General features: G+C 47.4%; 4 protein-coding genes across 4 annotated transcripts; 3 read left to right on the plus strand and 1 right to left on the minus strand.

Moving 5' to 3' along the window:
• Positions 1-505: 505 nt before the first annotated feature.
• On the plus strand, positions 506-2307 carry EDB82DRAFT_547467 (uncharacterized protein; the record flags this gene model as incomplete). Its single annotated transcript, XM_065609498.1, has 5 exons — positions 506-565; positions 599-962; positions 1010-1299; positions 1349-1795; positions 1846-2307. The coding sequence occupies 5 exons, from the start codon at positions 506-508 to the stop codon at positions 2305-2307; spliced, it is 1623 nt and encodes a 540-aa protein (XP_065464233.1).
• Positions 2308-3687: 1380 nt separating this feature from the next.
• On the plus strand, positions 3688-6099 carry EDB82DRAFT_509787 (MBOAT, membrane-bound O-acyltransferase family-domain-containing protein). The gene is made up of 4 exons (XM_025728807.2): positions 3688-4167; positions 4216-4856; positions 4918-5779; positions 5833-6099. The coding sequence occupies exons 1-4, from the start codon at positions 3912-3914 to the stop codon at positions 5937-5939; spliced, it is 1866 nt and encodes a 621-aa protein (XP_025583137.1). The 5' UTR covers positions 3688-3911; the 3' UTR covers positions 5940-6099.
• EDB82DRAFT_509788 (uncharacterized protein) lies at positions 6100-7467 on the minus strand. The gene has a single exon (XM_025728808.2). The coding sequence runs from the start codon at positions 7158-7160 to the stop codon at positions 6297-6299; it is 864 nt and encodes a 287-aa protein (XP_025583138.1). The 5' UTR covers positions 7161-7467; the 3' UTR covers positions 6100-6296.
• A 2918-nt stretch (positions 7468-10385) lies between these two features.
• EDB82DRAFT_528042 (uncharacterized protein) lies at positions 10386-12707 on the plus strand (the record flags this gene model as incomplete). The annotated part of the gene is made up of 2 exons (XM_025728810.1): positions 10386-11342; positions 11388-12707. The coding sequence occupies 2 exons, from the start codon at positions 10386-10388 to the stop codon at positions 12705-12707; spliced, it is 2277 nt and encodes a 758-aa protein (XP_025583140.1).
• Positions 12708-13254: the final 547 nt, after the last annotated feature.

A 13254-nucleotide genomic window follows, 5' to 3' on the forward strand; every position in this document is an offset into this window, starting at 1 on the left:
ATTGGGTAATTATGTAAGTGGCGTCCCCTGTCATGGCCGAATCTAATCCCCAAAACCTGGACAATGTCAACTCAAAGACCCCGTTCCTGCGTTTTACACGACTGTTCCCCTATGGCTTGAGCATGGCTTTCATATGTCGTATTGTTCTTTCAAAGCTTAATTTTTACGTACTCCATTTCTAGTTTCCCCATACATTATCGATCTTCCTGGGGTTAGATAATACCGAATCTCCGCTCCCTCCCAATTTCTTTTGTTTCCATCTACTATTACTTCATCGGACCACCTTCGGACTTTTCTTAACTCTAAATCCTTGAGGCTCTGTGGAATCATGTCGAGCGCCGGTGGAAACGGCCCGGATCAACTCAACCGTCTTTCTGTGAGCTTAGTCAAACTGCAAAGATGCATCATCCTAACTTGACTCCAAGTGCGCAAGATGCAAAGAACGCAAGGTCCGGTGTAATCGGGTTATGCCCCAATGCGCTCGGTGTAAGAGCCAGGACCTGGAATGTGTGTATCCTGTACGGGCAAAGAGGAGGTCTGCACGGCCATTGATCGACCCAGCCCTGTAAGTGCCTCTAACTCATTCATTGAGAATTAGCGATTGACTATTGCATCCTCTAGGTCATCAGACAGCCCAAATGCTGCTCTGACTACCATTCTTGATCGCTTGCAACGACTTGAGGCGCAAACCGTTGCTAGTGCCTCGCGAGTCAATGGCAATATACCAACACCCTCTGTTGGTGGCTCTGAAGCCTCTTCATCGCCAGTTGCTTTCAGCACCACCAACGGCCATGCGTCCAGTATATTGACAATTCACAATGCCGGCCGTGAGATGGACGCCATGACTGTCTTGAAGGATGCCGTCGATCATGTCCAGGAGTTAAGAAAACGTTCTTTTGGTTCCAGTGTCATAACAAGTTCAATAAACATCCCAACAGACCTGGCCAAGACCTGGGTCGCAAGTACGTACTTTCCTCTTATTCCAATCGCCCTCTCTAATTGTTCCAAGACTTCTTCAAGTATATGCCTGCTTGCATGTTTGTTAGCTTTGTCGACAGACGTGTTCTCGAACTGCTGCCCGACATCATCAAACTACCGCACATACATGTCGACCCAGTTATGCTCGTGATATACTACAGCATAATGTATCATGGATGCAGTCTGAAAGCAAGCAACACAACTTCGCACGAAAGCCTTACTTATATGAACGCGAGCTACCTCGGATGTCTCCGCGCAGTACCGAGCTGGGAACTAGAGGCATCAGGTACTATGACAGATCTAATAGCCGCGCTTTACGTAGTGAGTTTCTCACCTTGCCCTACGCTTGTGTCTCATCTCACATCTCCAGAGTCGTGTAGCTGCTGAATTCTTCGACTACGATCTTGCATGGAGGTCGTTCAAGTATGCATGCGAATACTGTCAGGTTCTCAATCTCCACAAGCTAGACTCGGACGAGTCAAATTCTTTCCTCAGCGAAGCCACATGCGACAACGAGCGGAGAGGATTCTGGGAGGTTATTCAGATTGACCTCTTTTACCGACTCATTCTCAACACGCCTCCGGCCATTACGAACAACCCATGGAAGGTCAATCTACCATGGCTGGATCTCGATTCGGGTGCTGTTCCGCAAGGCATGCAGACGATTGCATTTCTTGCAAGCTCGCGGGTCAGTCTCATCGTCGCTCGCTTTTTCGCCATGCTGGATGACCCAACCAATGCTACAAAGACTGAAATAATTGCGAAAACTGAGGAGCTTTGTCGTGAGATGCAAGAGATTTTTGCTGAGTGGCAACTGGTAATACACCTCAATACTCGGTCAGACGTAGACTAACTCAATCATGACAGACTGAATGGTTAGAAGCTGCTCAAGATAACGAACAGGACATTTGGGTAGTAGCCGATGTCATATTGACAGGCTACACCTCCATAATCTACATGTTTCGCAAGATGGCTCTTCTCAACTCCAACTCTCCCAGGCCACCGACAACCGACTTGGACATCCCCGACTCTCCCATTGTTGATGACGCTGCTCGACGTCTCATCGCCGCTCTCAACCGGTTGCTAGTCATCTACCCCTATGGAGTGACAATGACAGCGTTGTTTGGCGCATACCGATGCTTCGTCGCTTTCGCTTATCTGGCTAATACTATACTGCGGGCAGAAGATCCTCGAATGTACATGGCAGATATTAAAGCACTTGAGCAATTGAGCGATACATCGACTGAGCTTTGTAGAGGTAACAGGGATGTCGTGCCGTTGGTCAAGGCAATGCAGAATATTACCGAGGAGATACGCAAGAAGTTGTAGAGATGTCTCAAGATGATTATCTTGACCTTGTCACATAATCTAATATTCCAAACGGAAGTGATTTGGAGCTTCTGAGACAAAGATAAACAAGCCCATAATAACACTGTTCAAAGTCTGATTTTTCTAGCAACTATGTCGACTCAGTATCAACTCCTTGTCCGAAGCTACTCAGGTTTCCCAGGGAAATCCCCTCTCGCAGCATGATCCTTGGCCAGCTGATAAACTCTCGACTCAATATCCCTCCACTGAACAGTCGGCCCGTTGGCATAAAATTCCTCGAGTCCTATATGCTGGTGGCATACTCGGTCCTGGAGGTGCATCCATTCCTCACGGACTAGCTGAATTTCGTTGCAGTTGGCGGTCTGCTTAGGACGGTGTTGGTGACAGAATCTCTTGAGGCCCAAGGTGGCGCAGTTGCATTTGAAGAGATAGACGTTCCATTCACACATGATGCCGGTTGCTTGTTTCGATACGTAATGGAAGTGAAGAACGTTGAATATCTGGGGGGGTTGGGCCGAGTTTGATAGAGATTTGGATTTGAATTTGGATTCGATATTTGGCACGTTGTATGGTTCGAATAGGAATCTGAAATGGGCTCCTCTGGCCCTGTTTATACTCTTTCAATTCCTTTGGGTTATCATGTTTGTCCCAAGCTCCGTTATGCTCAACATTGCACGATGTTGTGGTTGGCTAGTGGGCACGTAGAAGGTATCCAAGTTTGTTCCCACTTTGATATCGTTGGCTGCAACTTGTTACTTCTTAAGTAATAGTCTCTTCCCGAATGCTTCATACAACATTTCTTGGCAATTTATTAGTGTTTCATCTTTGAAATGTTTGGCCTTGTCCAATACTACGGCGCGTGATAGCTTGTCAGAGAGAAGTTCGTCATTGCAATCAGACTGGGTCATCTGAACCGCAAATGCTTTACAATTCGGGAAAGATCTTCAAGTTTCTTTTCTCTTGTATCACTGCACATTAAGCCAGACAGTCTGACTACAAATTTCAAGATATACGTAGGTATATTTAATCACAAAAGTGGTATTATTAGAGAAATGAACATCCTCAATGCACGTTGCAAACCGCTTACCCTAAATTAAACTTACCAGCGACACCCGTTTCTCTGTAATAGAGTTTAACTATAGGCTTATGTCGATTATCATACCCGTAAAATAACGATATAGAAACTGATTGAGCAATTAATTATCTCCAGAATGATCTGTAAATACATACAGAGTGCTAAAATGACAACGTATTCATGTCGTGCCCCCACTTACAAGTCATGGAACGAGTGATAACCTCCCTATTTGAACTTTTTCAGGGGCTTCCCCCTTGAGCTTTACCCCCTGCAGTCAAGCTCAAGCCATCCATACCTCGGATCGGAGGAATGGTCCCTTTTTCTCAACACCACCAACCCAAACCCACCCCACGAAAGGCGAAGGCCACGACATCTCCAATTTCTTGCAGCATCTTCCTTTTGACGCTCTTTTTTATTTTATTTTTGTGCGCATCCTTCATCGCCCTACCTCTCTTCAATCCTTCATCTTTTATTCGACCCCGCCATGACCTAAGCCAGTCCGTCGCATTCATTCAAAATCACCGCCATCATGGGTGCTCTAGCTTTCTTGAGCAAGCTCTACGACCATGACACCCTCGACACCCGCTTTACCACCTCCTCTTCCACTCCCTACCAGAACGTTATCGAAGCCCGATCCGATCCCAGTATAAAGAAGGACTCTGCCGCCAAAGAGCGCAGCCGAGCGCAACCGTCGAAATGGAACACCCCCGAGTTCTATCTATACTACCTTGTCATCGCCTTTGTCGTACCGTATATGTTCTGGATTACATATGATGTTTCGCGAGGTACGGAATCTACTTTCTTACACTGCGACTTCGACTAACATTCTGCAGAAACCGACCCTCGTTATCCCAAGTTCAAGAAATGGCTATCTCCTGGCTGGATTCCAGGACGCCAGATCGACATTTCCGATTCGCAATACGGAACCTTTCGCGAGAACATGCCTTACATGGGCTCTCTACTCATCTTCCACCCGTTGCTGAGGAAAGCTTGGAACAAGTTCAATCCGATCCCTGAGAGAAGCCAGGGAGGACGTTACCGACTCGACCAACGCGCATCCTTCGATTTCCTCTTCGCATTCATATTCCTCTTCGCTCTGCACGGTCTCTCGGCCTTTAAGATCTTTTTCATCCTCTGGATCAACTTCCAGCTGGCGACCAAGCTTCCGCGACGATATGTCCCCGCTGCTACCTGGATCTTCAACATTTCCATCCTCTTTGCCAATGAATTGACCGAGGGATGGAGGTTCCGTGTCCTGTTTAGCTACATTTCGCCCCCCGTCATGGGCTTGTATAAGAACAAGATGAGACTGCTAAACTCTGACTTGATGAACTTTGGAGCTAGAATTGACGGCACATTCCAAGGCATCCTGGCACGATGGGAAGTTCTCTTCAACATCACCATTTTACGTCTTATTAGTTTCAACTTGGACTACTACTGGAGTATCGACCGCGGTAACTCTAATGCACTCGAGGTAAGTGATTTTATTGTTTTAAGAGTGGGAATTATTTCTGATCATGCTCTGATGCTTAAAGAAGAAGCAACTGGACCCAGCAAATCTCTCCGAGAGAGACCGTGTCAGCATATCCGCCGAACCTCGAGACTTCAGCTTCCGCAATTACGTGGGCTATGCCATCTATGGGCCCCTTTACCTGGCCGGACCTATTATTACGTTCAATGATTACATCTCGCAATCAAAGTACCGATCTGCCAGCATTGAGACAAACCGAACTATTCGCTACGGTATACGTTTCCTCCTGGTGCTGCTGTCCATGGAGGTCATTCTGCACTACGACTGGGTGGGCGCAATCAGCAAGGGAAAGCCTGATTGGAGTTCTTACACGGCAGCACAGCTATCTATGCTGTCATTCATGAACCTCCACATCATCTGGCTCAAGCTCCTGCTCCCCTGGCGAATGTTCCGACTTTGGTCATTGGTTGATGGAATGGACCCGCCTGAGAACATGGTCCGTTGTGTAAGCAACAACTACAGCACGCAGCTCTTCTGGCGAGCATGGCACCGCTCGTACAACCGATGGTTGATCAGGTACATTTACATTCCCCTTGGCGGCTCATCGTTCCGCAACTGGCGAACCACTGCGCGATCTATCTTGACCTTCCTCATGGTGTTTACCTTTGTGGCACTGTGGCACGACATTCAGCTGCGTCTGCTGATCTGGGGCTGGTTGATTGTGTTGTTCATGGTACCCGAATGGACTGCTGCCGCCTTGTTCCCCAAGAGCAAGTGGGAGGACCGACCGACAGCGTACCGTATGTTGTGCTGTGTCGGAAGCGTGGGTAATGTTCTCATGATGATCTCTGCCAATTTGGTTGGCTTTGCTGTTGGATTAGACGGATTGCAGAGCATCATCCAGAGCATATTGCATGACTGGTCAGGTACGTTTGAATCACCGAAATTTGTTGTGAAAGGAAAACACTAACATTACCAGGCTTCATCTTCATCGTTACAGCCTGCTCTTGTCTGTTTGTTGGTATTCAAGTCATGTTTGAGATTCGTGAATCTGAAAAGCGACGTGGGATTTTACTCAAGTGTTAAAAGGAGTTGGTATGGAACTATGACAGCTGTCACTGTTACAAACAGGAATGTACATATACTGTGATACTGTTACAAGGATAAAACTTTTAGATGGTGATCATACTCATGGTCATGTAGCATGAAGCGTCAAGTTTGGATAATTGCAAAGTGTTGTTTGTTACAGACTTGTACCCCAAAGATCATTTCTTCCATTAGTAATTACTAAGTCAACTAATGACAAATGACAAATTCTGGCTTGTCTTCCTCCTTCAAAGGGTATCTCAAAATCGGTCTAGCATAACAGAAAATGTCCGTTCACTACGCCCTGTGCATTACACTTTGACGCATCCTGATTACCACCCATTACAACAGACAACTTTAATAAACCCTGTCCTGGGTCTCAGGTTGGTTTCCAATAGATCGCTTGGTACCGGCCAGCTCGACATCATTACTGTCCGCAGGTTGGCTAGCAAACTTGCCGTCCATACCGAGCTTGGTCTCCGTCAACCAACGGCGGACCCAGATGATGCACCATACGATGCAGAAAATGATGACGATCCCGACTGCTATGCCGAGAATGTATCCTGCAACAATGCCTCGTCCACCGACATCTTGGTAGTCGAGGAAGTTGTATACGTAGAATCCTTGCGTCGCATGCGTGAGATAGGCGAGAGCGAGGTAGAGCGCGAGAATGAAGATCAACCACGCGATATGCACCCACTGCGGGGGGTTCGTTCGAGGAATAATGATTTCGAAAAGGGCAAATAGACTGTTCAATCCGTGCTGACTGATATTGCTCCAGGCATTGAACTGGACAGGGAACCAAGGGCCCTTGTACAAAACAACCCAGTATACGATCGTGACAAGGAACGGGTATGTGGTGACAGTCGAGTAGAAGAGCGCATGGAGCGACTGTAGCGGTCGCGGAAAGCTATCGAGCAGTGATCGACCTCGGATCGCATAGGTAACGGTATGTAGCGCCGCGATGGCAAAGTAAAAGGCGATGCCCCAGTACGTCAGGATGGTGAAGTAGCTAAACGACCTGCCAACATCCTTACAGCCGCCGAGATCGTCGTGCGTACATGTCCAGCCGATGATGAAGAATCGCGTGACGAAAGCGTAAACGCTGATGAGCGCGCGAACGGCGAAGAGAAGCCAGGGATTCAACAACCAACTCGTCTCGAAGCGATTCGATGGATCCCAGAGATCGTTACCGAACCGAAAGGGGTTTTTCGGAGCCATGTTCTTTCTTATCGACTTTTTCGAATGAATGGAAATGAAGGGATCGAGTTGGACGGGATACAACGACGTAAAGAAAGGTAAGAACAGCAGGGCCCTGTATTATTGCGTTTGGGGGACCCTGTTGCTTTCTCCTCAGCTGTTGTATTGGCGAAAAGAGCTGGCGGCGCTTTATTAGTTTTCCCAACGACGTGGCTCAGATGATGGACGTTTTGCCTGATTGGGCAGTATCGCCATAGAAAGCTTCGACTTGGAAATAAATTAAGGGTAAGATTTTATACGATGGCACCAATTTCATAATGTTTGAGCTATATACTTTGTAATTAATCAATTGACTTCAAGACAATCTATTTCAATATTTATCCGCTCGACTTGCTGACTTGATAACAGGTACATGACTTACATGGCGCAGCTACAAGTCTGATGGCTTGGCTCACATGATACTTGAAGTTAGAAGTCAGCAGAAGAATTAGTTGAGACCAAAATAGTCCAACTTTTGTCAATTGGACGTCTCATCTTACTCGGTACTTCTAGACCCTGAGCGATGTCTGGCACTCCACTTCTTGATGGATGTGGGCGATGTGACGATAGAAAGAATATTTGAAATCGCAATGTGGGATTATTTTGTGGTAGTTATAGCTTGGCAAAGATATCAAAGTACAACGCTGCTTGAGCGGAAGTAGCCGTACCCGGGATCATGTCTTCTGACAACTGGCAGTGCTTTAGCGCCTGCTTTTGAACTCTATTGCACTGCCGAAGTGAAGACAAGAGGTGGTGCTCCATAGGTGCCCAGTGGGTGGAAGGGTAATCTTGACACGATCCCATGATGGTCAATCCCTGATCCTGAACAGTCGAGTCAGTGAGTGACCCGTCCTTGGGCTTTGAGGATATTAATGGATATTACCGCTGTAGAAGCTGAAAGGAATGTCGGTCAACGATAACCCTCTGCTATTAGCTTTAACCAAGTGCAAGTTTGATATTGATGAGTGGGACGGATGCTAATTCCCGAAAGTCTACAGATGCTAACTTTAGATTGTACATAACTAGAACGAGCCACAAATGTCTCTATTATGGACCCAGCCCAGCCGTGGTGTCTCAACTTGTCTAAGACATGACTTCCAACATTCCTCTAGCTGCAACAAGCAGAGAAATCGACAGTTTCTTACAGATGAGACAGCAGTGTCCAATGACGGTAACATACAGCGATCGGATCGTAAGTCGTGGTAAAACTCTTGCACCGACAGCGTAACACAGAACGTGGACTCCCCCTGAGCTAGAATCGGCTCCGTTCTTTGCGGATGCACTGTAATACCACACGAGGTTAACAAGCATGCAATTTCAAAGTCTGCGTCTGCGGAGGTCCGTCGGGCGCTTGTCACCGATAGACAGGAAGCTAGTTCTGATCGGCTTGGCAGGATGGCGACATTATCGATAGGGCGAAGCGCGGCAAGCTACGAATATCGAGAAAAAGAAATATGCAGAGCAATGGGTCTTGTCTTGTTGTCTTTGCGTTGTGCAGATGATTGGCCTGTCTTTGTTCGTCTGTCAAGTTTAGTGACTGACTTTTTAAACCGTCGCCGTTGAAAGACGCGCCAAGAAGCTATAGCCTTGGTTAAAAGAGGAGTAGGGAATTCCAGGTCTAGAACCATTGATCGGCACTGAATTGAACCTCCTCAGTGTTGATCAAGGTTGCCCAACCTATGCATGTCTTGTATTTTTGATACAGATACAGCTGCTAAAGACGAACAGCCAGCAATGAGGTATTTCTCAGGTACTTTATCCTATTGCGACTCAAAGTGACCCTTAAATTCCTGTCTTCTTCAGTGTGGCAATAAACATTCAGCACTATCGTTATTAGCCAGGTACAGAGTTAAGCCTCTTAAACAGGTTCAATTAGATTTGTTAGCCGCCGATTGAAACCTAAATCAACAACAAATTGACGCGACGACTCTGTCCAACCGGGAAAGTGCCAGTGATTGGTCAATGGTGAATGATTTACGATCGGACGGTAATCAATTACTGTAGCATTGAAAGATTCCACTGGCGAGCAAATCTTGCAGTGTCTAGAAAAAAATTAAATTCGAGAATGTCAAGTTTAATCCACTCAAACTCAGCAAGGTCCAGCAGTTAACCCCTACTCTACTTGTAGTGGGTCAGGTCCCGAACTAGATGCAGGGGGCGGCGCGATGGTACCTGAACTTAGTGGTCGCGTTGCTCGCTACGCCAAGAGCCACCCCGTTGAATTAATGGATGGGCCGCTAGTGTCTTTGGGCAGTTTCTCAGGGGAGGGGCAGTTGCAGACGACAGCACAATGGAAAGAACGGTCCTGGGACTGCGACTGGGAAGGAGGAAGGAGGCGAAGCACTGGAGACAACCACGACCAATCCAGCGCATCAGAAGCAGAAACAACTGAAGACCAGGTTTATGATATCCTTACTCTTTATTCGCCTAAATCTTTATTCTTTCACCCTTTTCTTTTTTTCCCAGTCGTGACTTGCATTCCCTCCCCTACCACTGTCAACTATTGCACGAGCATAATCCTCGCTACAGCGGATCCTTAATTACCTCTTTTAGTGGACTTAACCCCGGATTGTCAACCCGAGCCAACAGTAACAATTACGCTTGTCTTCTTGGGCTGCCTGTTTGTGGTCTTTCCTGGTCAACCTAGCTTGGATCCAGTCCAGTCCCTGATCTGATCAGCTGATGATCTCTCCCCTTTGTAGACCTACCTACAGATAGTAGAGCTGCGACCTCTTCCAGCTCCCGCTCTCCCGCAGATCTCTAACTACTAAGCTTCGCGCTTCAACAACGATCAACATCAACCACATCGAATATTCCTCGCGATATCACTGTTACTCATTCTGATTCAACTCTAACGATTTGTACAATTGTCTGTGTTATGAGTTATACTCCTGCTTGAATTTCGGCTTTGGCAGCGATCCCACGATGCGATAGATTCAGCCCCCTCCTTTGTCTCCAACTACTTCCACTCGTTCGCTCGATTCCTCACGCTGTACCACGTCGTCTCGCGCGCATATTCGCCGAGTTCTCGATTAACGTTGTACGCGAATTCCGGCGCTTTTTCTATACGCCATTGAGCTTTCCAAAAACCCCTTTAGGAGGCGTACCGTTTTTCGACTGCAACCACCCACACTTGCCGCCTCCATGATGACCTCGGCCGTAAGGCCTTCTACACAAGTGTCTATTTCGGGCAGTGGCACCGCCACCATGGCCACCAGCAGACTTCAGCCGTTGACATATGACGGCGGCGATCTACGAATTGTTCTGGTACCAACCTCCGATGATGGCCGCGATGCCTCAGAAAATGACAATCTAGACTACGAGGTCGACCGACGATTTTCTTCCGATAGTTACAGGTCTTACAGGGCACCAGACCAATCCATCCCCACACATCCCATTCCTTCCTTGCAAGATGCTTTCGCCGAATCTTTAGACGAGGTCACACGCGAGGACAATGGACCTGGGAAGCCAAAGTTGAGAGAGCTTGACGCACAAGGTCGTCGAGCGAAATTGCTGGAACAGGATCCCGAGGACGAACCATTCGACTCACTATGGCGTTATCGACCGGGACAACAGCAACATGAAATGTACAAACTCATCTCGCAAATTACTTTTGGAGTATACCTCCTACTCAACAGCTTGGCCGCCGATAATTCCCAGGTCGTGACCATCCTTCAAGGCCATATCGATGAGGTAGACGAGTTTCTCGAGGTGATGCTGGAGGACTTTGCTCAAGCTCATAAGGACCTCACTGAGCGTATTGCCCATCTTCAACTTCCCATGGCCAACAGACAAGCTTTCGAGAATATGCTTGAAGATCGAGCATTCCGAGCAAAGATTCTTGCTGGGAATGTTAAGATTGACCATATCCTCGCCCGAACAAACGCCGTCATGAAGCAGTGGGATGACGATATTGATGCGGGACTTCGTTCTAGTGAGGCTTTCATGGAGTGGCTCAACGAACACAAGGATACCAGGTGGTCCGAAGAAGATCCCGATCTCGAGAGCATTTATCGCGCGATGAAGGGTAACGCTGATGGATGGCTCAACACCTTTGACGATTTAAACAACCAAGCACAAGATTTGAATGGTTTGGTAATTAAACTCATGACGATCGTGGCTGAGATGGAGAAGACAGCTGGTGAGGTCAGCCGAAAGACCTGGGTAAGTCAAATCTCGCTTTGCAAAGTACTTGGCTAACGTGAGAAGGCAACCATTCCTCCTTTTACTATACCGACGAATATACCAAAAACTGAAGATCAACGCATTTCTCTGCTCCCAACCAAGGCAAACCATAGATCCATGATGAGCGTGGCCCCAAGCATCCGCAGCTTCGACTCTCGCGATGCCGATATCAATACCCTGAGCGATTTTCCTTTGCCGGGAGGTCCTCCATTATTACTACCCACCACCACATACCACCGCGCCAGTTTCAAACCTTCACCGAATTTAAGTGCATCTTCTTCCTCACCGCGGCCCAATATCAGCTCCAGTGTATCACCTTCATCTTCTGGGCCTAATCTCACAGCCACCACCCCTTCTGGTACGACCCCTCCCAGGGCGTCTGTTGCAGATGACACAAAGCAATCAGACAAAGAGCCTGATGACAGCGATACGCACAGCGGATTTGATGATGGGCCATTGTATATCCTTCAACCCAAAGTTTACACCCCAAAAACTACCTCACCTGCACTAATGCGTCCTGACACGCCCCCTTCTGATGATGAAACCAAACGACGAACGATCACACCTTCGATACATATTCCTCCACCTCAATCACAACGCAAGGCTCAGGACGAACAACCAACGCAAAGGCGAACACTCACTCAGTCTGTTCAGGATGCTATGGGATTGCAAAAACGGACTTCACTACGACAGCGTGTCTCACTGAAGAGGAGCCCTCCCGAATCTATTCAAATCCCCCCGCGAAACTTCGCAGAGGCGCAACCCGCCCGGCAGTCCACTGCTAACACAACACATCTCACCATAAGACCACAGACAACAGAACATGCAAATAGCTCTGGCCTTGAAGTTCATCAGCCTCACAGATTACCACGTGCTACCTCTTATGCAGACTTTTCAGCTCCAAATCATCCTCCTATCATGCCTTCGCCTCACTCCGAGTACCAGCAGACCTATCATCCCGTTCGTGCATCGCCTCACTCGCCACTGCAGCAAAGACCTCACACTGCTGGTCCAGCTGACCAATATCACCCGTCGGGTTTCTTTCAAGGCCACCAACGTAATCAGCCCTCTCGAATGGGAGGCATGAGTACCCTCAGCAGCGTTACTTCGGCCACCAACGATGACGCTGCCACTGTGACTTCCCGGGCTACCACTCAGGCTGGAGGCAAGCGACTTAAAAAGAAGAAGAGTGCATTTGGATGGCTTAAGAAGGCATTCAGCCTCGACGAAGATGAAAAGGCAGAATACGAGGCACGTAAGGCTATGCAGTACCAGAATCAGTACCAGAATCAGTACTATGATGGTCAGAGTCCTAAGTTCTTAGATGGAAAGAGGATTCGATAAAGCTCGATGAGCATTTTTGGATAAGCGGCTTCCGCACCATTGGATAGTTGGTCAATTGTGTTTGAATCACACGAAACTATCTTGCGAATTGATACCCGACGACTACACTCGTCTGAAATTACAACACAACTAAACGACCACCTCATTCACTATCACATCTTTGTTATGGCATCACCACTCACATAACTACACACTGTATGGATATATTACTGCATTCCTGCGAATTTTTTCTTTGTTTTAGCATGCCAGAATCAATGGCCAGCGATGAAGGCGTTTCTGGTTCGGTTCCTGGGTGGTCAGATGCTTAATACGGTTTGCATCTTGAGTTTTTGCTTGGACGATCAGTGGAGGATGATTTGACGGAATGGATGTAAAGAATTGGATGTTGCTGCAAATATCTAGGAGACACCTAAAACATGTGATGCCATGTAGGCATCTAGTATATCCACAAATTTACGTATCAATGAACTTACATTGCAATGCCTGAAAGTGAGTTGTTCAATGTTGGTAGTATTCTGCCATGATGACAGTTACGCTTGAGGATCTA

The sequence above is a fragment of the Fusarium venenatum genome (genome assembly GCF_020744135.1).
Source record: "Fusarium venenatum strain MPI-CAGE-CH-0201 chromosome Unknown EDB82scaffold_3, whole genome shotgun sequence".
NCBI lineage: Eukaryota > Fungi > Ascomycota > Sordariomycetes > Hypocreales > Nectriaceae > Fusarium > Fusarium venenatum.